The sequence below is a fragment of the Solanum verrucosum genome, unplaced genomic scaffold (assembly GCF_900185275.1).
Source record: "Solanum verrucosum unplaced genomic scaffold, falcon-dt-bn FXZP01000203.1, whole genome shotgun sequence".
Lineage (NCBI taxonomy): Eukaryota > Viridiplantae > Streptophyta > Magnoliopsida > Solanales > Solanaceae > Solanum > Solanum verrucosum.
In genome coordinates, this window is record NW_026020815.1 from 1,183,470 (window position 1) to 1,203,620 (window position 20,151).

Below are 20,151 nucleotides of genomic sequence, written 5' to 3' on the forward strand. Positions count from 1 at the left end.
CTTCATATACAAACATATGATGACATTTGTTGCTTGTGTGAGGACAATAAAGTTGAATCTTCGCTACACCTATTTTTCGAATGTATTTCGGTAACCAGTCTGAAGGACAAATTGAGAATTTGAATCAGCATCAAAGGATACAATAGAATGAGGCGACCAATGTTTAAGATGGATCAAAGATAGACATTTAAAATAGTTCAAGAAAGAATTGACAGCTACAATATCGGGTGTTAGGATATACCACACATACAAAGTGAGAAATTGAAAGTAGTTGAGAGACAATTACATATACAAAGATGTCTTTAGATAGATTAAGAAGAAAATTATTGAAAAAGTAGATTATTTAAAATAATCTAAGAAAGTAAATAGATGTAGATACTTGATTCAGTAGTTTTGTAACTAGTGATTCTGTTTTGTTCAAGGCTAGAGAATTAGAGCGCATGAAATGACTTAAATATCTGGAGTGCTCGTTGGGTATAATTGTTTGGCTATTATGGTAATTCTTCACTGCTTACCAAAAGAAAAATTCAAATATGTGACCGTTAGTGCATTACCTAAATTCTACGGTCAATATATTTTCTGAATGAATCGGATCATTATAAATCGAGTCTAGTAACAAGGTAAATCAATTAATCAATACATCTACTTAATTGAAATTACATATATGCCCTCTTATATAACTCCGTCAAAAAAGAGAAATAACTTGGTATAACAACCGAGCTCTTTACCGTCAAATCCAAATATGTGATCGTTAGTATATATTACCTAAATTTTAATAGAAAATATATTTCCTCAAATTTAAGCATGTGACCGTTAGAGATCACGAATTTAAACCCGAAAAATAGATTTCAGAAATGAACCTCGTGATACACAAACATTTTATTTTAAATATTTAATTTTTACATAATAATAAACTATACTAGTCACAAAAATTCACAACAATTAATAAAAAAAAATATTTAAAAAATAATAATTTGGTGAGAAATAAGATATTATTAGATAAAAACGAAATATATTTTGAGGAACCCTCAATCCACCGTGCACTGTAGCACCAACTCTGTTCTGAACCCAAACGTTAAAACCGCCCCTTCTCTCTCTGGCTACCTCATATATATATATACTCTATACGTAAACTAATCCAACATAAATGTAAAGAAAAATGGCAAAAAACATTGAAAGATTAACAATTCTATGAAACCCCTTTTTCAGTTCTTCTTCTCTCAAGTTTTTCTTCACAAAATCTTGAAATTAAAGTGAAAAAGGAAGGAACTTTGAGTCATTTTCTGGTCTGTGTTTGGTTAGCGAGGGTAGAAATTTTGGGATTTTGGGCTTGTGGGTGTGTGTAATTGGAATAAGTTTAGACATTTGGATTGAGTGTTTGATGACTATGGGACCAGAAAGATCGAAACCTCTGCACAATTTCACCTTACCTTATGGGTTGAAGTGGGGGAACCAGAGGCATTTGAGGTGTGCGAAGGTGGAATCCAATGGAGAAATCTCTTCTGTTCATCGGAGGTCAAATGGGTCTGAGTCGATCGGACGCAGGATGGAGACGGAGACGGAAATGGTGAACCGGCGTGGATCAAACGATCGGTTTACCCGGAAATTCAGGTCGCCGGGAAAAGAGGATGATGGTCAGGGAATCGGAGCTGTGAGAGAGAAGCTGATGTTTGATCTCTTAACAGAAGCTGATAAGATTAAAGAAACAATCTTCAAAGAAGGTATGGATGAACAACCCAAGAAGTTTCCATCGCCGTCGCCGGCGCCGGCGACAACTATGACGGGAGCTGTATCTGATGCTGCTGCTGCTGCTGACTTGTCTCGTCCATGGAACTTGAGGACTCGCCGAGCGGCTTGTAAGGAGCCTAATGGATTCGTCGCCGGCGCCGGTGCTGTTGCCGGAGGAAATGGTGGTGGATCGAAAGGTGGGTTAAAGATTGATACTAACAGAACAAATGCTCCAGCTGCCGGAGCTGCTTCAGTCGGCGAGAAGAGACAAAGGGTCAAGTTTTCCGTTCCTCTTTCCCGACGAGAAATCGATGAAGATTTCATGGCGATGGTCGGACATAGACCCCTTCGTCGTCCCAAGAAACGACCAAAATTGGTTCAAAAGAATTTAGATGTAAGTTATACTTCTTCTTTTCTTTCTCGTAATCTCTTGATTAATGCTAATCAGAATTAATTAAAGATCAATTTTTTGTTGCTAATTTTAGATTTTGATCATTTTACTGTTCCATTGATCCATTTTGCAGACGATATTTCCAGGTTTATGGTTGACAGAAATAACAGCTGATATGTACAAAGTGCCTGATGATCAATAGATTGTTAAGGTAAACAAACATTCATCAATGAACTTTGTAAGCTAATTTAATGGTTCCACATTTGAGAATAATCATGATTTGTTTATAATTTCTGCAGATGGGAAGGTGGTAGCGCGATTTTCTGATGAAAAAGGCGATACATTTGACGACTGATTATCGAGTAGTGAAGTTGGAAATTTGATGTGATACCATTGATTTTGTTCAGGTAAACTGAAAGGGGGTGTAAAATAGGGAGAAAGTTTAATTAGTTGCTCTGTGAGGATGTTAATTCTGTTTTAATGAAAGATTTGTTAATCTTTCTCTGTTTATGTTCATTGGAATAAGTTTTTTTAATATATAGTTTGTGTGCAATTTTGCACACTTTGAGATTCAATTTTTGTGTTTTCAAGTGATTTATTTACTCTGTTAAACTGCTAGTATATGTTGCAGCCATGTTTGTTTTCTGTGTGTGCCTTGCTCATCTGATTTGCAACTGAATACCGGAACTATTCACTTGCTTATCGTAGAGGCTGTAAGTACACAGTGTGCCTCACTAGTAGGCTGCTTTTTTCTGGAATGCAGCTCTCTGCATTTCTTATGTCGGTTTAGCTAGAAATGTCTCGGATTTGAGGAATGAATGAATTTCTCGTAGAATGCTCTTCTCATGACGTGAATTCGGATTAGTCAGGCTAAGTGTGTATGAGATACAAGATGGTTATACCAAAAAACATGTTCAAGTTGTCACACATTCTGTTTGTTTTTCTGTGAGTTAATTCTTGAATCTGCTGCTACTATCTCTCTGGAGGTGTCAGTTTAGGTCACACTGCCCAAAATTGTAAAAACTAATACCTTAAAGGTCAGTCTCATAGAGATTTGCAAAGGTTTGGTGATTAGTGGTATTTTTGAGTTTAGATTCAAATTATCATCAACCTTGGGAGATATGGAAATGCTTTATTGGAATGTTGGGAAACTATGAGTGAATGTGTTTTCTTTAAGTTGTTTAGACTCGGAGCGAGTGTCTGATACGAGTGCGGATTTAGATGTCGGATCTTTTATAATTTGAAAGTGAAGATTGGAGGATATGGATACGAGTGTGGGGATTTGGCTAGAAATAATTCATTTTTTTTAAAAAAAAAAGAGAGTTATATAACATAAATCGTGGAAAATTTGAGGAGAAGATATTGATTAAGAGGAGGATTTCGGAAGGATGTAAAAGAAAAAAGAATGACATAAAAATTTCTATATACAAGCTACTTTATTTTTTTCCAAAGCTTAGGTATTGTTTTAATGATATAAATCATTGAGTCCGTTCCGAATTTCTCCGTCAATTTTGATAAAGAATTCAAAATTGAATTCTTCATCGACATCCACGCTGTGTCGATACTGATGCGATATTGAAAATAATATCAAATCGACACAAATGTAACACCAAAAATGAAGAATTCGAACAACCTAAGATTTTTTCAAGTTAGAATCGTTGCAACATTTAAGGATTGTCATGTTATGAAGATAAGGAAAGCAATTTTCAATAAGCGTTTTACAACTCACGTTATTTATTTTATTTTTTAAAAAAAATCAATCAAACGAGTGTCAAATATAAATATTTTATCATGCATTTAAGTGTGTGAATTTAAAAGATTGTTGATGTATTTCAAAACTTATCCATCTAATTGTGGTCATTGGTCAATATACTTGTTAAAGTTTATATAATCTAGACCTTTAAGAATTAATAAACAGGACAAATGACATTTATTTAAAAGAATTAATAAACAGGACAAATGACATTTATTTTAAATATGTACTTGAAGAAACGTTGAAAAAAAAATATAACGACGGAGAGTTGAATACAATTTTTTTAACTAATAAACTTGAAACTTAATTGATCATTTAAAAAAAATATATATAGTCGAGTGATTGAGAAGTTTGTTGGTTTATAGGTCTCTGAAAAGTGTGAAATGAAGTGTAGATATGTATTTATAATCATTAATCAAGCTTTATACATTTTAAAAAATATATATATTACGAGTGTAATTTTTTTTTACTGTTATAAGGATTAGTTATAATGTTTTTTTTTTTTAAAAAAAATAATTTAATATTAATTAAGTGCACCATTTAGCCTTTTTAAAAGAGTAACGCAATACGAGAACTATACATATATTTTTATTTTTTTCTACCAAATTAAAATATAAAATGATAAAGTACTTGAACATCAAAATGGATAGTAACTAGTAAGTATAGTTTTACCTTGGATATGAAGAAAATTTTGTTGGGAGCGCCATCACCAAATGGGCCCTGCAGTGCGCGATCCGAATTTAATCGAAGCTCTAATGTGGGCTTCGGACAATAGGTGGGAAACAAAAAAATATAGTTTTATGTGCGTTTTTTTAATTTTAAAAGAGAAGTGTCGAAATGTTCCTTTTCAAATCTTTTTTTAAAAGGTTTTCAACATAAAGTCATTAAAACCTTTAGAGACAGGTTTATTTTTAGTTTTTCAAAAATAGCTTTTGCAAAATTTGTTTTTTTAAGCACCTAGTCGAAATTATTTTTGTTATGATATCTATCGATCAGTATTTATTATTATTTTCAATAATTTATCCTATTAGGTTATTTATTGTGTTTCGATTATTGCACTATTATATTGTTGTTGTTACTCCTTAGTTCCTTTCTGATAGTATTTACATTATTTTCTTGTGATGTGCTATATTTTTTTTATATTTGGAATAGTTGCATTTAAGCCGAGAGTCTTTCGAAAACAACCTCTCCATCTTCACGAGTTAGTGGTAAAGTCTATGTACATTATACCCTCCTCAAACTTTATTTATGAAATTTCATTGTGTATGTTATTGTCGTTGTCGTCGTTCAATTTTATTTTATGTTTTGTTTTGGTAGAAATTGAAAAGAGAATTTTTAAGGATATATTCTCTTATCTTGATGACTATATTGGGCCTTTTAAGTCAATTATAGGGACAAGGACATACACAAGACGATTTGAGGACTGTTGATCGCTATTTAAGTGACACAATTTTTTTTATAAGTTTAGTTATTTTAAAATGAATTATAAATTCATAAGATTGTCTTTGAATATTTTACGTATGAAGTTATAAATTTCAAATATATACGGGTTTGAAGTTTGACATATTATTAATGCAAACGTACTTTATACGTTTATATATGAAACATCATATATTTTGTTTGAAATTTTGACTTACAATTTTAAACTTCTAATTGATTTTAGCTAAAGTTTGATTTGACATTCTAAAACTTCATACCGTTAATTAAACGTTGATAATTATTTCGCTCTCACTCACTACCTCAATTTAATATATAATTTTTCGGCCCAAAAATAATCTAAATTAAATAAAAATTAACAATTCGCTCATGGAAGAGTATAAATTAGAACTTAAACAAATAAACCAATTGGTTTACATTAGCAACACATCTTACTAACTGAAAACCCCTACCGTTCCCCAAAATTACTTAGCAAGCCACTAGATCACGCATTCCGCATTGCTCAGTTAACCATAGTTAATTCCTTGTGTAACCGTGGTTACTCTTCATGCCTATATAAACCCACTCTCACTGTACTCCCGCCATCTATTTGCTGAGCAAAAGCTTTCTGAAAAGCATTCTTCTCTTCAAATTTCTCCAAATCGTTCGAGTCTCGTTTCTCTCTGTCAACAATGGTGAACAAAAGCTTTTTCCATCTCAACTCGCTCTTCCAATTCGTTGAATAACTTGTTATACTTCACCTATTGCTCAACTCTCACGTTGAATCTCTTTTTTTTTTTCAGGTTGTGGCACAGAAATTGAAGGAATCGGAGATTACTGAGCAGGATTCACTCCTTCTGGTAAACAATTGTTCTCATATTTGCTTATTGATTACGTTACTGTAGTTGTATTTTTTGCTCTGTTCAATTTAGCGTCCTTCAGTTTTTACGTTTTTGACGAGTTTGTGAATGTTGATAGCTCAAAGTGCTTGTATGAAACATATTATGTTGAAGTGTTTGAGAGTTGTATAGTCTCTCCATCACTTTCTGATGTTTTAGATACTTCGATTTTTATGATTATTGACTACATGTGAGTCAAATCTGGAGGCAAATCAATGGTTTTTTTTTAACTCAGTTGTGATTTGAGTAGTTTTTGTGTGTGTATTTTGAGTTCGTTCTTCAGAGTTTTCTGGCTCTTGTAAACTCTTATATGTTGAGGTTTATTTAAATTCAATCAATTATTGATGTGTGAAGGAAGTATAAATGTGTAATCTCTGTTTGTAGATGTACTTCCGATTGACTCACCTTGCTTGATTAATTCTCTAGATCGTTGATTTTTTTTTTTTGCTTTTGGTTATGGTAGAATATCGTTGATTGAATCTGTTTGTATGCATTAAAAAATGAGATGTGTAAGACATGTTGTAGATCAATGAACGTGATCGAAGAAGCTAATAAATAGTAGTTGTTTAAGTTCATCTGGTTTTTCTATTTGCATCATCTCCTGGAATTGGGTGCTTCTCAGATATCTGCTTTGAATGCTATCTATCATCTAGAGTCAAGTTTATTTTGTAATTTAGGATGCTGAAGTATTCCTGTGGCTGAAAATTTCGCATGATTTATACTTACAATCAAATGAACAGCTAGATATTCTACTGTCACTGAGTGGCTTCTCTAGTAAATTTATCGCAGACTGCCTCATAAGTAGATCTGCTAAAGCTAATTTATTGGTCAGGAAATAGAAACTTGTTGCAGTTATTAAGTACTACATGCTAATTATATGGATTCATTTTTTCTCCATGGTTTTCCAAAACAGACAAGGAACCTTCTGCGTATTGCTATATTCAACATTAGTTACATCAGAGGCCTCTTTCCTGAGAAGTATTTCAGTGATAAATCTGTTCCAGCCTTAGGTAACTTTTATCTACAGTCTTTTTTTATTTATTTATTAGTATCTGTCTATTTCATTTTTGCAAATTAATTTACTAGATACTTATATCACAAGCAGAGATGAAGATCAAGAAGCTAATGCCAATGGATGCAGAGTCACGTAGACTTATTGATTGGATGGAAAAAGGTATGCTGATCTTTTGCTAGTTTGCAATCTGAGCCTTACAGTTTATTTTCTTACTTGTCATTTCTTACCCCCACTCTCTTCTCTGTTCCTAGGTGTTTACGATGCATTACAGAAGAAATATCTGAAAACGCTTCTGTTCTGTGTGTGTGAAGCAATTGATGGACCAATGATTGAGGAATATGCATGTAAGAAGAGCCAAGAAAAGTTGGTCAAGTGATGACTTTAATTAGATTGTAGTATCATATTTACACCGGCTAATCACATCTGAGACTGACTAGATTACTATCTAGGACATAGCTGTTGCCTGAGGCTGTGACAAAGAAATTGCTAAAAGAAGTGCTGATACTTTCAGTAGTCTGGCTTGTGACAAAAAGCTTATACACTTAGCTGTCTACTTGCAGTTTCTTTCAGTTATTCAAGTTCAGACTCTGAAGAAGTGTCAATGAATGTCAATCGTATTGGAATGAAGAAAGGGGGAACATTCAAGTGTAACTCAACCACTGAAATAACACCCAATCAAATGAGGTAACTATTTGTATAATTATTATTTTAAATTTAGCAGTCTTATGCTGGTTGTTTTTTGGATTACAAGAACCTTTTGTGTTGAGAGGAAAGTATGTTTCAGGAGTTCTGCTTGTAAAATGGTTCGTACATTGATTCAGTTGATGAGAACTCTCGATAAGATGCCAGAAGAGGTAAAAGTTTCTATTGCTCCTAAAAAGCATGGATTCGTTATTCATTGACGTTTGACAATTGTCAACTATCATCTTGTTGCTAAGGTTTGATTCTCTTGGTTTTTCTCAGCGAACTATACTGATGAAGCTTCTTTATCATGATGATGTCACGGTATGCCCTTTTCTCAATTTTGTTTGTTTCTGTTTTTTTCTTTCCCCTTTCCTCTTTTAGCTTGCCTCTCGATGTTTGAGTTTCGGGGGAATGTTAAACTTTCATATATTGTAGACATGTGATTTGCATCTATAAGCACAGTCTTTAAGATACTGCAATTATCATCATCCCTTTTTGACATTCAGGAAATAAGATTTCTCCTTATTAGAAGTCATCTCATTTCTGTAATTTTGTAGCTTACTTTAATTTTTGAGTTTGAGCCCCAAATTGATTCCTGTAGTCGTGTCAATAAATGGTTCTCGGGATACTTATGCACTGAAACATTGCTTAGTCATATCAAATACATTTCATAGAATTTTCCAGTCTTACTTATTTCCAGTTCATCTTTTAAATGTCATTTTGCTTCAAACATCACTCAGCTTGTCATATTTTGGTCAAATAACACTTTTGTAACAGAATTTCTGGTTGTGCAGCCTGCTGATTATGAGCCTCCTTTCTTTAAAGGCTGCACTGACGAGGAGGCTCTTAATCCATGGATGAAAAATCCTCTGAAATTGGAGGTCGGAAATGTCAACAGCAAGCATTTCGTGTTAGCTCTGAAGGTGTGGGACAGATCACAGGAAAATGAATATGAACTAGTTTCCTTTTCAGTAGTCAATCAGTTCGCATTGATATCTTTTCTTACACAGGTTAAGAGCGTGCTTGATCCTTGTGAGGATGAGAATGATGGCAATCAAGATGATGTTATGAGCTTGGGAGCTGATTCTGCCGAGAGAGATGACAGTGCATCTGATAGCGAGGTGGAATATTGGTTCTCCTTGCCTCAATTATTTTTATAAAGCTCGACTTATTTGCTATCCTTTGAAGTATGTTCATGCACTGACTTTGTCAAATATCCATCAATTTCAGTTCAGTGACTCTGATGAAGACCAATATATAGTTGCACCAGTTGGTAAGGCACATTCCTCTATTCGATCCGTTTTAAACATGCATTCGTTCTGTCAATGATATTTTAAAATCACAAATTTATAAAGACAAGTTTTTTGATCTTCACAGAAAAGCAAAATGTTCAGGATAAAGGTGATATGGTTGATGAAGGTACTTCTATTTGCAGCAAATACTATCAACTTTCTTTCTGAAGCTGGTTATCAAGAACTCTATGTGTTTATTGTTTTTTCAGATGATACTCAAGATCCTGCAGAAGATGAACAACAATTTGACCGGGTTAAGGAATGGATCAGCACATACCACCTCGACAGAGTTGAAATGACAGATGTTCTCTCAAATTTCCCAGACATCTCAGTGGTAAGATACGTCTGCTGGTTTTCCTTTCAAGTGTCAGTTTCTCTATCATTTGCTAGCCAGTCCTACACCTAACATTGGATCTTGATTGTGCAGGCCTTAGTTGAAGGTAATGAAATGACATTTTTAAGCAAATGATGGTGTTCGCAACCTGAATTTCTGTAGAGAACAGTGATGTCATACCCTAGTGCCAAATCCCAAAGTTTTTGTGCCAAATAAAATAATCAGATAATGTATTCTTTCTGTTTTTTAAGCTGTCCAAAGTATCTTCATCTTCTTTTTCAATTCCAGATATTTTGGAAAAGCTTGTTAAAGAAGGAATTCTTTCAAGTGCTGGCACAGACACTTACATCATTAAGAAGCAAAAGGTTTCTTATTGTTTTCCTTAATTCATTAATTGTCTACATCTTTACTCTCTTGAATCATAATATATCCTTTTCCAACACCTACAATCATATTCCTCAAATGCAGAAATTCGACTATGAGTTTGATGTTGTGAAAGAAGAAAAAGAGGGCCAACAAAATCAAAATGGCAACCAATCTCAGCATGGCAAGGGTGAAGATTACATGTACATGAAGGTGAAACCTGATTAATATCCTTTGAATTGAGCTTAAAAGTATCTAGTGGATGTGTCATACATCCATCCTCTTCAGTTAATTTGGTTCATATCTATTAACTGTATGTGGATTACACATGTCTTGTAGATTTTGCCCACCTACTTTTCCTCGTTCTCTACCAGGGATTGTGATTCACTCTACTGCTTTAGCTCGTGACTTCTCCTTCGCATTCAGTAATATATATGAAGTGATTATACAGCTCTTAAGTTTTACATCGTACAGTCAGTCTGGGAGCTTGAAGAAAACATTTTTGCAAATACAGAGAAGTAATATACTCTGTCCTCTCTTAAGGTTTTTGGAAAGAGTACATATCCCAATAATGTCCTACTGATTGAGGAGACTGAAGTTTTGGATTGTCATGTTGTAACTTAAACAAAGGAGGGGAATCCGGTGAAGTAGAAAGAATGAATAACAATTTTCCCTTTTAGGAGGAGTATGAATAAAAACTCCTTTTCAACTGCTCAAATAAGAATCTTGTGAACAGTTCGCTAATACTGATTTGCATGAAGTTGGATGTTACTTCCTGGATTGCATGTTAATAAAAACAGTCTCTTGTTTCAGGCTTTGTTTCATGCTCTTCCAATGAACTATGTAACTGTTGCCAAGCTCCAACGTAAACTAGAAGGGGAAGCCAACCAAACTGCGGTGAAGAAGCTAATTGATAAAATGACACAAGATGGATTCGTTGAGGCTAAGAGCTACCGCAGACTAGGTACCCTCTGGCATCTGGCAAACCATATTTCCTGCTTTGTATGGAGCAGCAAGACTAATAGTACCAATTACCCAATGATGGACTGATTTTGTCGTTGCAGGGAAGCGTGTGATCCAGTCTGACCTAACTGAAGAAAAGCTGGCTGAAGTTAAGAAGGTCTTAGCAAAAGACAGTATGGTAATAGTCTTGAATTAAATATATGTTTAACAGTTTCTTTCACTTCTACTATTTTAACTCATCTTTAATTACGATACATGGTCAGGATGTCGAAATGCATGAATCAGGTAATGATTCTAAGTTCTAACCATCTGAATTTTGATAACGTTTAGTCAAAGTTACTTCTATACTAATCATAAAATTAGACCACAAAAATCTGATATTACTTTATGTCTACTAGTCAACAACTTTAGAGATCTATCCACTTGTGGGGCTCTCCACTCTATTGGATCGGATCTCACACGTACTAGAGGAAAAGCTGATGCATACCGGAATGGATCTGTCATGAGTGATCAGACTGTCTCCAAGAGAAAGGAGCATGAAAACACACCATCAAGCAAAGCTGAGGTTGGTTCATTTGTGGATTACCTCAATAATCTGCAGTAATTAATTAGTTGATCACCTAACAGACTGCAGTAAGTAACAAATAGTTATATATGATGTTTGTGCAGCCTGTAGCTTCTCGGGAGAGTTTTATCCCTGGCAAGGAGAATGGAAGAACTAATGGAAAACCAAACCAACCTGATGAGTACGAAATTGTCTGTAGCAGGTCCAGTCAGGACAAACGTCGTAGGAAAGCAAGCATGGTACGACATCCTTCAGTCTTTCCAGAAAATCTTAGTTAAGAATCCTGGCTAGCTGAAGTGTAGTATTTGGGAAATATTTATAATTATTCTTCTGTTCCCTTTTTCTTTTCTATCTACAGGTAAAAGAACCTATTCTTCAGTATGCAACACGCCAAAATTCTCAAGTTGTTTGATGGTTCCTTACGCTTTGGTGGTGAAAAACATGGGTAACTTGCAAGCTTGCTATAGTAGTAGTTTATTAGTTGGTAACTTACTAGTAGTTGTACTTAAGTGAAACTGTGAAAGCAATAACCATATTTTGATAGCGAAGGACATCAAAGAGTGGTGTGAGCTTCAATTCTCCAGATGGATTGAAGTTCGAAAAGGATAATAGTACAAATTTTGCTGATATGACAACGAAACGACTTTAGTATAAAGATTCTACTAATAGCTTCTTTTGTAGACTTCTTCTTTTGAGTTCATTTGTTATAGTATTTTTTTTTTTTTTTGCTAGATACAGCTATTTTCTTGGTTTCCAGGGAAGATAATTAAACGAGCACAAAACTTATCATTCTATGTAACTTTGTAAGTCTTTTAATTTTTGTGTGGCTATAGATCCTCAGAGTACTATAGAAAGGTGTTTTTTTTCTAGACTAACTAAAAAAGAGAATGTCACGTAAATTGGAACGAAGAGAGTACTTTATTAGGAAGCAACAATATACTAAAAATCAAAATATGGACAATCGGATGTCACCAAAAAAAAGTCAATTACCAATTTTTAACTGCTTAACAATCACAACACACTCCCAATAACTCAAACATAAATCACATACTCAAAAATGTGCTGACGCTCTCACCATCGAAACACGAAACTTGAAAAAGTGTTGACAAATATTTTGAGATGGAGAAAATATTTAATTTGAATGCACTTGGAATTTTGGGGTGGACGTTTACTAATTTTGGAAGACTTGACTTGAACAATGAATTTAATTAAACAAAAAAGGCATTAAAAAAAAGAGAATTAGTCATATAAAAAAAGGAAAAAACAAACTGATCCAACTAATTTTTCGTGTACATATATACTGCAAATAAGGAAAATAAAATAGAAAACTAAATTGGTATCAATCTGTATACCAAAAGATTTCGGGTTCGAGTCTCCTTGAATACAGATGGAACGCTTTACTTTTTGACGTGAATTCATACTTACTCGGGCTCCAATGTGGGTACCGGAACCAAAAAAAATAATATTTAGTTAAAAAATAGATGTAATTCATTAAATAACATAGAAATATTTGATAATTTATTTCTACAAATTAAAGTAACTAAAATAAATGTACTACTAATTACCACTAGAATAATTTCTTATTCTCATATATATGCGTGTGGATATTCAGCATCAGGCGTATCAAAGTAATTCAATTCTTCATCAGTCAAGACTTTAAACGGTTCATCCAATGATGGTAGTTGCCAAATTTTTGCAGCATATAACCATCCATCATGATCTCTCAACGAATTTGAGACACAATCAGAAACTATATTCTCGGTTGTTATAGGAATATCTTGATGATTTTTACCTAAATTAACTTTCTTTGTAATGAAACACACAACATAGTCTTCATGTCTAATTTCGCCGCGTTCTCTTAGTACATCCATTGCAGTTTTATCAAGACAATATTCTTTCACAATCCAGTATACGCTTTCTTTATCTTCAATGCTACTTTCTTCATCAAAACGAAAAGTTTTCTTGTACCCAATCCTTGATCTTTCCTTGTCCAAAATTTCTTTACTATTGTCTCGTCCTTTCCATTTGCGACCTCCAACAATTGATCTGTTGAAGTTTTTACCCTTGATCGTTTTTCTCTTTAACTGAGTAAAGAAATAGTTTACATGATTATTACCTGAATTTTGGAATAATTCAGCTGGCTCTTTGTTACCGTATAAGTCTATATATGGAATATCATGGTATTCGATAGGCATTCCACGAATGAATTTCATTAAACACCTTATCAGATCTTCATCCGTATATTTCATCCCTATAAGTTGAAAATAGTGTGAACTCCAACTTAAAAAGACAAAAATAAAGAAGAACATGGAGAAATATTTTAAAGCAAGAAAATATATATAGAGAGAGTATATTTCCTAATTTGTGTAGGAAACTAATTGTAATTGTAAAAATAAATTTGAAAAAATTAACCTTATTAATTGGAGTTGTAATTTATTTTGAAAAACTTAACCTTATTCAAATAGGAAAATAATTGGAGTTATAATTTTATAACCTTATTCGAATAGTAACCACCAAATTTACACATCCTTCAAGAACCAGCCTTTCAAGATTAGGGAAAATCTGGGTCCTTACTAGCTCACTAAGGTTGATGTATTTCAATTTTCCTAGAACCTGTCATAATGCAATAAGTCAGTTTGGACGAATATTCAATCGTTATGTGAATGCTAGAAAAAGGAATAATATATAACCTTGGAGCCTTACCAAAGTTGTATGATTCGACTATATTTCTGTTAGGTTTTATTTGCCCTGATTTCTTACCATAAATAGATTTTTCGTATAGGAAAGAGTTTTAATATTTTGACTAGTCCTTTTCTTGTAGGAAAGGTTTTAAGATTCTATGAATATAGGTTTGTTCCTTCTAACTTAATCAACATTCACAATATAGTCCTAAGGTTTTGAGAATTTTGGTTAATTATGGGGGAAAATTTGTGAACCTCATTGTATTTCGAGTGAATTGGTTGATGTTATTTCTCTCTATATTTTGTACTCTCATATTTATAGTGGATTGTTCATCTACTTTGTGGACGTAGGTCGATTGACCGAACCACGTTAAATCTTTGTGTCTATTGATATATTTCTCGTTTGTCTTCTACTCATGGTCTTTCGAGATTTGATTTGCTAGCTTCCGCATTACACCTGCTTATTTTCAGTCCTAACATTTTTAACTTCAAACCAACAAGCTTTTTGAAGTTTCCTCGCTAAAGCATCTAACTGATCAACATCATCAAGAACAAGAAGAACCTTTTTGTACTGTAATCTTTGTATCTGCATATTCCAACAAGATTTTCAGCGTTTTTCGTGCGTCTCTGACTACACAATCTAGCCGTTATATCTTCCACAATTTGCTTTATATCACTATAGTTTCATGTCTGCATACCACAAAAGATATCAATGATTTTATTTTGTATGCTTTAGTCACTAATTTTGGTATGATCGTGGTATTTGAGCTAGTTAGCAATGTTTTTATCTCTGAATCCGAAATCTCATCCTTCTCAATCCGCTTCATTGACTCTTAGGCCACAATAAATATGTGAAATTTTGAACATATATTTGGACTACTTGTCCCTTGCCAATTTGGTAACTTTTAGCCTAATTACGGTTAAGGACTTGAGAGTTAAGGGGTTAGAATAATTCAAATAGAAGAACGTCCTAAACTATTCGAAACAAATAAAAATATCCCTCATTTTATAGCTTGAATACCTAAACTTTATTCCTCATGTTGTAATTCCCCCTAGTTTCCCTTACTCCCAATTTAAAGGGGGAAATTCCTCATTGGCTAAGACATCATTTGTTTGCACTTAATGAAGATGTGAATCTTAATCACTCAGATTCTGAATCTTAATCATTCAGATTCAGCCCATTGATTTCATTTGTTTCTTTTTTTAAAAAAGCCTCTAAAAACAACTGAACGAATCAGATCTGTATTCGATATTCGCATAGGTGGAAAGTAGAAAGTATTCAAAGATAGAATTGAATTGTGTACAAATTGGTCAAAATTATTTTTTCTTCATACATACCAAACACACTCTTGGAGTAAGTTATTTGCTATTCAAACATGTGTAAAGTATTCAAGAAATAATTAAATTATGCATAAATTGATAAAAACATATTTTCCTCAAAAATGTCATGTAAATTGAAATGAAGAGAGTATTATATTAGGAAGCAACAACATACTAAAAATAAAAATATGGACAGTTAGATGTCACCAAAAAAAGGTCAATTACCAATTTTTAACTGCTTAACAATCACAAGACACTCCCAATAACTCAAACATAAATCACATACTCAAAAATGTGCTGACGCTCTCATCATCCAATTAAAGGTTCATTTAGGCATAGAAAAAGTAACTGTTTGTTGAGCTTCTACAGTCACAGTAATTCCTCTCCCAAATAATGTTTCATCAAAATCTTCATTACTTGTTTCTCCAAAGGAATTGACATATCCTGGTTCATCATCTGGTGGCAGCCTAGAAAACGATTTATGTCCGTGACGTTTCCTTTTCATATACTTTGATCCATCAAAGATTACATGAAGCAATCCCATCTTTCCAGATTGAGAGGTGCCATTTTGTATCATCAACTCCTCATTTATAATATCGTTCTCGTACAGAAGATGCATTCCCCAACCTTTGATTGCAACATTTGCATCAGTCCCACAAACCTCGATTTGAATCCAGTCATTAGGATTGCAAACACATTTCTCGTACGTTGACCAAAACTCATCAAATGATGTATAGGCCAGGAGAGTGTGCCCTGAATCAGGACATTCCTCACTTCCTACTGAGCCAATACTTTTAAAAAGCAGACAAGTCTTTCCATCGTGCCTTACGAGCTTAAACATGACTTGAAATCCCGGGATTTTTTTAAGGTAACCATGATTCATACAAGAAGGTTCCTTAAAACTGTCAAAAACAACACAAAGAGCAAAGCCCATGAATTTGTTTGTGTACCAATTTTTAGGTAGCTTCACTGCTAATGAAGGACCCAAGTTCTTGTACATAAACCAGTCAGGAACTTCAGATCCAGGGATACATATACTGAATTTGTCATCCACCATCGATAGTCCCTATATCATGCAATATATGTTATAGATTCTTGAGTTAACGAACGTGTACATATATAAAGAGATATTTACTTACCTTGAGCATGTGATTCCACAATGAATCAATAATAGCAACATCAGGTTCATTTTTGACAAGTTGGTGACATTGAGTAAGTGAAACTCGATACAACATTGGATATTTGCTTAATTGATCAATGCCAGTACGCCTCAATGATGTACATTCATCGGCATACACCTCTTCTATACTTGAAGGAAGCTCTGGAAAAATCTCGAGCCTCTTACAACCAACCAATTCAACAACTTTAAGTCGAGATAGACCATTGATGCTTGCAGATGGAATATCAACAAAGTTATTCTTCCCGAGATTCACTTCCTCCAAAGATGGCAAGAACCCAAGATTAGTTAGGATTCGTCCGTCTGAAATATTGCAATCACTTATGTCCAGCTTTGTCAATGAGCAAAGACCTGATAAATTAGGAAAAACCAGACCCATAGAGTTGTGGCCTTTCCCAAATAGCCGCGACAAAATGAGTGAACTCCATACTTGTAAACCCAAACCATTTTTACATCCCCGGAGAGATAAGTGCTTAAGGTTCTTTAGCTGAGAGATAGAGGAAGGCATTGTTCGCATGGCTGTGTCATCACAATGGAGCTCCTCTAAACCGACTAAAAGTCCTAAATCATCTGATAATTTTTCGAGTCTTGAACATCCGGATAGATCAAGTGTTCTTAGACACTTCAATCTAAAAATACTGCTTGGAAGATTCTCAAGATCCTTGCAGTTACTTAGATTTATCAAAGTTACTCCTGAAAAGTTCTCAATTGATTCGGGTAGTTCTCTCAAACCAGTTCCTTCCAAGTACACTTGTGACAAACGATTCATTTCTTCTTTTATTATCGACAACTTTTTGAGTTTTAAGCAGCCTGATAGAATCAAAACCTCAAGATTTTCCAATTGAATGATCTTCGGTAAGGTCTTTAAATTTCTACAGTTCTTCAGATTTAACAAGACTAGCCTTCTGAGATCTCTAACAGAAAAATTGATTTCTACCAAATTTACACATCCTTCAAGAACCAGCTTTTCAAGATTAGGGATGCCTGAAAAATCCGGGGTCCTTACTAGCTTCCGTGACTCACTAAGGTTGATGTATTTCAATTTTCCTAGAACCTGTCATATTGCAATTATAAGTTAGTTTGGACGAATATTCCATCGTTATGTGAAATGTTAGAAAAAGGAATAATAGATAACCTTGGAGCCTTGCCAAAGTTGTATGATTCCACTATCTTTCAACTTCAAGCCAACTAACTTTTCGCCCTGAAAACTAACAGGCAGACTTCTTGATGGATACGCGTGCCAATTGAACCACCTCAACTCACCAGGTAGGAAATTAGGGCCCTGGTGAACATTTTTGTTCTGGATACTGAGAAACCTTAGTCTGCTCATTTGTGTGAATGCTGCGCTGCTGACATTCACTTCTTGTGCAAAAGACAAGTTCAATGACATGCATTCAATCTTTTCAGTGCCCTGATTAATTAATACGCGAAAAATTGGATATATTTATAAAAATGTTCAAAAGCTAACTAATTAGAAATGATCATTTGAGCAAACACTTACCAAATCTCCAGCAAGTACATGAGAAATATGATCAGGTAGCCACAACCTACTATATCTTCTTGGATCATCGGAAGCTTCTTGACGGATAATATACCAACACATTTCTTGTATCAATTGATGCACTAGAATCCGACCTTGTGAAACCGTAATCAGAGATTTCTCCATGAGAACTTTTATGCCAATAACAGGACTAAAATTAAAACTCTCTAATATTCTTGTAACTGATTCTTTCTTCTTTCCTATAAAGAAACACACAATATCTAGTAATATTTTTTGTTCAATTCTGTTTAGTCGATTGAAACTTAATTCGAGTTTCTTCACAATTCCATCTTCTGGGATTTGTTCCAATCGTTCCACTTCACTTGTCCATTCATCCAAATCTCTTCCATACAAGAAACTTCCGAGGACTTTCAAAGCCAACGGGAGTCCATCACAATGCCTTATAATTTGAGCTGAAACATCCCTAAATTCATCCATAAGACGGTTTTTCTTGAAGGCATATAGCTTAAAGAGCTGCAAACTTTCGTCTTCATTTAACGTTGTCATTCTGTATATCTTTTCTACCTCATGTTCAACAAGCAAGTGCTTATCTTTAGTTGTTATGATAACTCTACTTCCATGACCAAACCATTCATGTTTCCTCGCTAAAACATCTAACTGATCTACATGATCAACATCATCAAGAACTAGAAGAACCTTTTTGTACTGTAATCTTTGTATCTGCATATTAACTCCTTCGTATAAATTGTTGATGTTTACATCTTTCATGACAAGGATCTCAGAAAGAAGTATAGCTTGCAAATGCTCTAGGCCTTGTTTTGCAGAACGGTCTCTAACTTCATGAAGAAAACATGAACCTTCAAAGTGACTCCGAATATTATCATAAATGACTCTCGCTAGAGTTGTCTTCCCAACTCCACTCATTCCCAATATTCCAACGAAACGAACTCCACCAGACCCCATGCCAAGCATTTTATACACTTTTTGCATATGTGACTCGATTCCAACAAGATTTTCAGCGTTTTTCATGTGTCTCTGACTACCCAATCTAGCCATTACATCTTCCACAATTTGCTTTATCACTATAGCTTCATGCCTGCATACCACAAAAGATATCAATGATTTTATTTTGTATGCTTTAGTCACTATTTTTGGTAGGGGAAATTCCTCATTGGCTAAGACCTCTTTTGTTTGCACTTAATGAATGTCTGAATCTTAATCACTCAGATTCTGAATCTTAATCATTCAGATTCAACCCATTAATTTCATTTGTTTCTTTTTTTTAAAAACCTCTGAATGGATTTGAAAACAACTGAACTGAACGAATCAAATCTGTATTCAATATTTGCATAGGTGGAAAGTAGAAAGTATTCAAAGAAAAATTTGAATTGTGTACAAATTGGTCAAAATTATTTTTTCTTCATACATACCAAACACACTCTTGGAGTAAGTTATTTGATATTCACACAGGTGGAAAGTAGCAAAAATTCAAGAAATAATTAAATTGTGCATAAATTGATAAAAACATATTTTCCTTCATATATTACCAAATACACTCTTGGATTAAGACACGTGAAAAAGTAGCAAGTATTTAAAGAAATAATTGAATTGCGTACAAATTGATTTGATGAATACTTACGCATTGGAAGTATTTGGCAAATCCCAACCAGATAAATTAGCTGCTTCCTCTAGTGCTCCTCTCCATTTTTGTACCTTGAAACAATCTTCATAATTGTTAAATGCTTCTTCAAAGCTCGATTTTTGTTTCCTTACTGTTGATGGATCTACATCATAAAACACCGGAATAACAATTTGTCCTTTCACGTTCTTGCATTCCATGATTTTCACTACTTCATCCAAACACCACCTCGAATTAGCATAGTTCTTTGAGAAAATAATCAAAGATATGCGCGATTCTTCAATTGCTCTCGTAAGTTCTGGTGAAATAAAATTACCTTTCTCTAATTTATCGGCATCTTTGAACGTGTTGATCCCTTTTTGTTGAAGAGCAACATAGAGATGATCAACAAAAGTTTTACGTACATCTTCACCTCTAAAACTTAGAAAAA

General features: G+C 34.0%; 4 protein-coding genes across 4 annotated transcripts; 2 read left to right on the forward strand and 2 right to left on the reverse strand.

Annotated features, from left to right (window-relative positions):
• Window positions 1–1,043: 1,043 nt before the first annotated feature.
• On the forward strand, window positions 1,044–2,694 carry LOC125813383 (uncharacterized). The gene is made up of 3 exons (XM_049492883.1): window positions 1,044–2,122; window positions 2,253–2,330; window positions 2,419–2,694. Exons 1-2 carry the CDS (start codon window positions 1,382–1,384, stop codon window positions 2,319–2,321), a joined length of 810 nt encoding a protein of 269 aa, XP_049348840.1. The 5' UTR covers window positions 1,044–1,381; the 3' UTR covers window positions 2,322–2,330; window positions 2,419–2,694.
• A 3,202-nt stretch (window positions 2,695–5,896) lies between these two features.
• Window positions 5,897–11,851, forward strand: LOC125813405 (meiosis-specific protein ASY1-like). The gene is made up of 22 exons (XM_049492908.1): window positions 5,897–5,983; window positions 6,092–6,148; window positions 7,101–7,197; window positions 7,293–7,361; window positions 7,454–7,546; window positions 7,763–7,886; window positions 7,987–8,056; window positions 8,166–8,207; window positions 8,681–8,809; window positions 8,897–9,007; window positions 9,117–9,159; window positions 9,264–9,305; window positions 9,388–9,512; window positions 9,606–9,618; window positions 9,801–9,877; window positions 9,981–10,088; window positions 10,689–10,839; window positions 10,940–11,016; window positions 11,102–11,123; window positions 11,237–11,403; window positions 11,508–11,642; window positions 11,762–11,851. The coding sequence occupies exons 1-22, from the start codon at window positions 5,981–5,983 to the stop codon at window positions 11,813–11,815; spliced, it is 1,809 nt and encodes a 602-aa protein (XP_049348865.1). The 5' UTR covers window positions 5,897–5,980; the 3' UTR covers window positions 11,816–11,851.
• A 1,138-nt stretch (window positions 11,852–12,989) lies between these two features.
• Window positions 12,990–13,652, reverse strand: LOC125813391 (NAC domain-containing protein 1-like). The gene has a single exon (XM_049492894.1). It carries the CDS (start codon window positions 13,650–13,652, stop codon window positions 12,990–12,992), a length of 663 nt encoding a protein of 220 aa, XP_049348851.1.
• A 238-nt stretch (window positions 13,653–13,890) lies between these two features.
• Window positions 13,891–20,117, reverse strand: LOC125813431 (disease resistance protein RPV1-like). The gene is made up of 4 exons (XM_049492936.1): window positions 19,722–20,117; window positions 18,083–19,178; window positions 17,717–17,992; window positions 13,891–14,016 (listed from the first exon to the last, which is right to left on the reverse strand). Exons 1-4 carry the CDS (start codon window positions 19,919–19,921, stop codon window positions 13,891–13,893), a joined length of 1,698 nt encoding a protein of 565 aa, XP_049348893.1. The 5' UTR covers window positions 19,922–20,117.
• Between the last annotated feature and the right edge of the window lie 34 nt (window positions 20,118–20,151).

Coding starts and splice junctions, on each gene's coding strand:
- LOC125813383 (XM_049492883.1), top strand. CDS start 1,382: ATGACTATGGGACCAGAAAGATCGAAACCTCTGCACAATTTCACCTTA. Junction 2,123..2,252: donor TGGTTCAAAAGAATTTAGAT/GTAAGTTATACT, acceptor TCCATTTTGCAG/ACGATATTTCCAGGTTTATG.
- LOC125813391 (XM_049492894.1), bottom strand. CDS start 13,652: ATGAAATATACGGATGAAGATCTGATAAGGTGTTTAATGAAATTCATT.
- LOC125813431 (XM_049492936.1), bottom strand. CDS start 19,921: ATGGAATGCAAGAACGTGAAAGGACAAATTGTTATTCCGGTGTTTTAT. Junction 19,179..19,721: donor TTGCCAAATACTTCCAATGC/GTAAGTATTCAT, acceptor TGTGGTATGCAG/GCATGAAGCTATAGTGATAA. Junction 17,993..18,082: donor ATGTACTTGCTGGAGATTTG/GTAAGTGTTTGC, acceptor TTAATTAATCAG/GGCACTGAAAAGATTGAATG.
- LOC125813405 (XM_049492908.1), top strand. Junction 9,160..9,263: donor ATATATAGTTGCACCAGTTG/GTAAGGCACATT, acceptor TGATCTTCACAG/AAAAGCAAAATGTTCAGGAT. Junction 10,089..10,688: donor AAGATTACATGTACATGAAG/GTGAAACCTGAT, acceptor CTCTTGTTTCAG/GCTTTGTTTCATGCTCTTCC.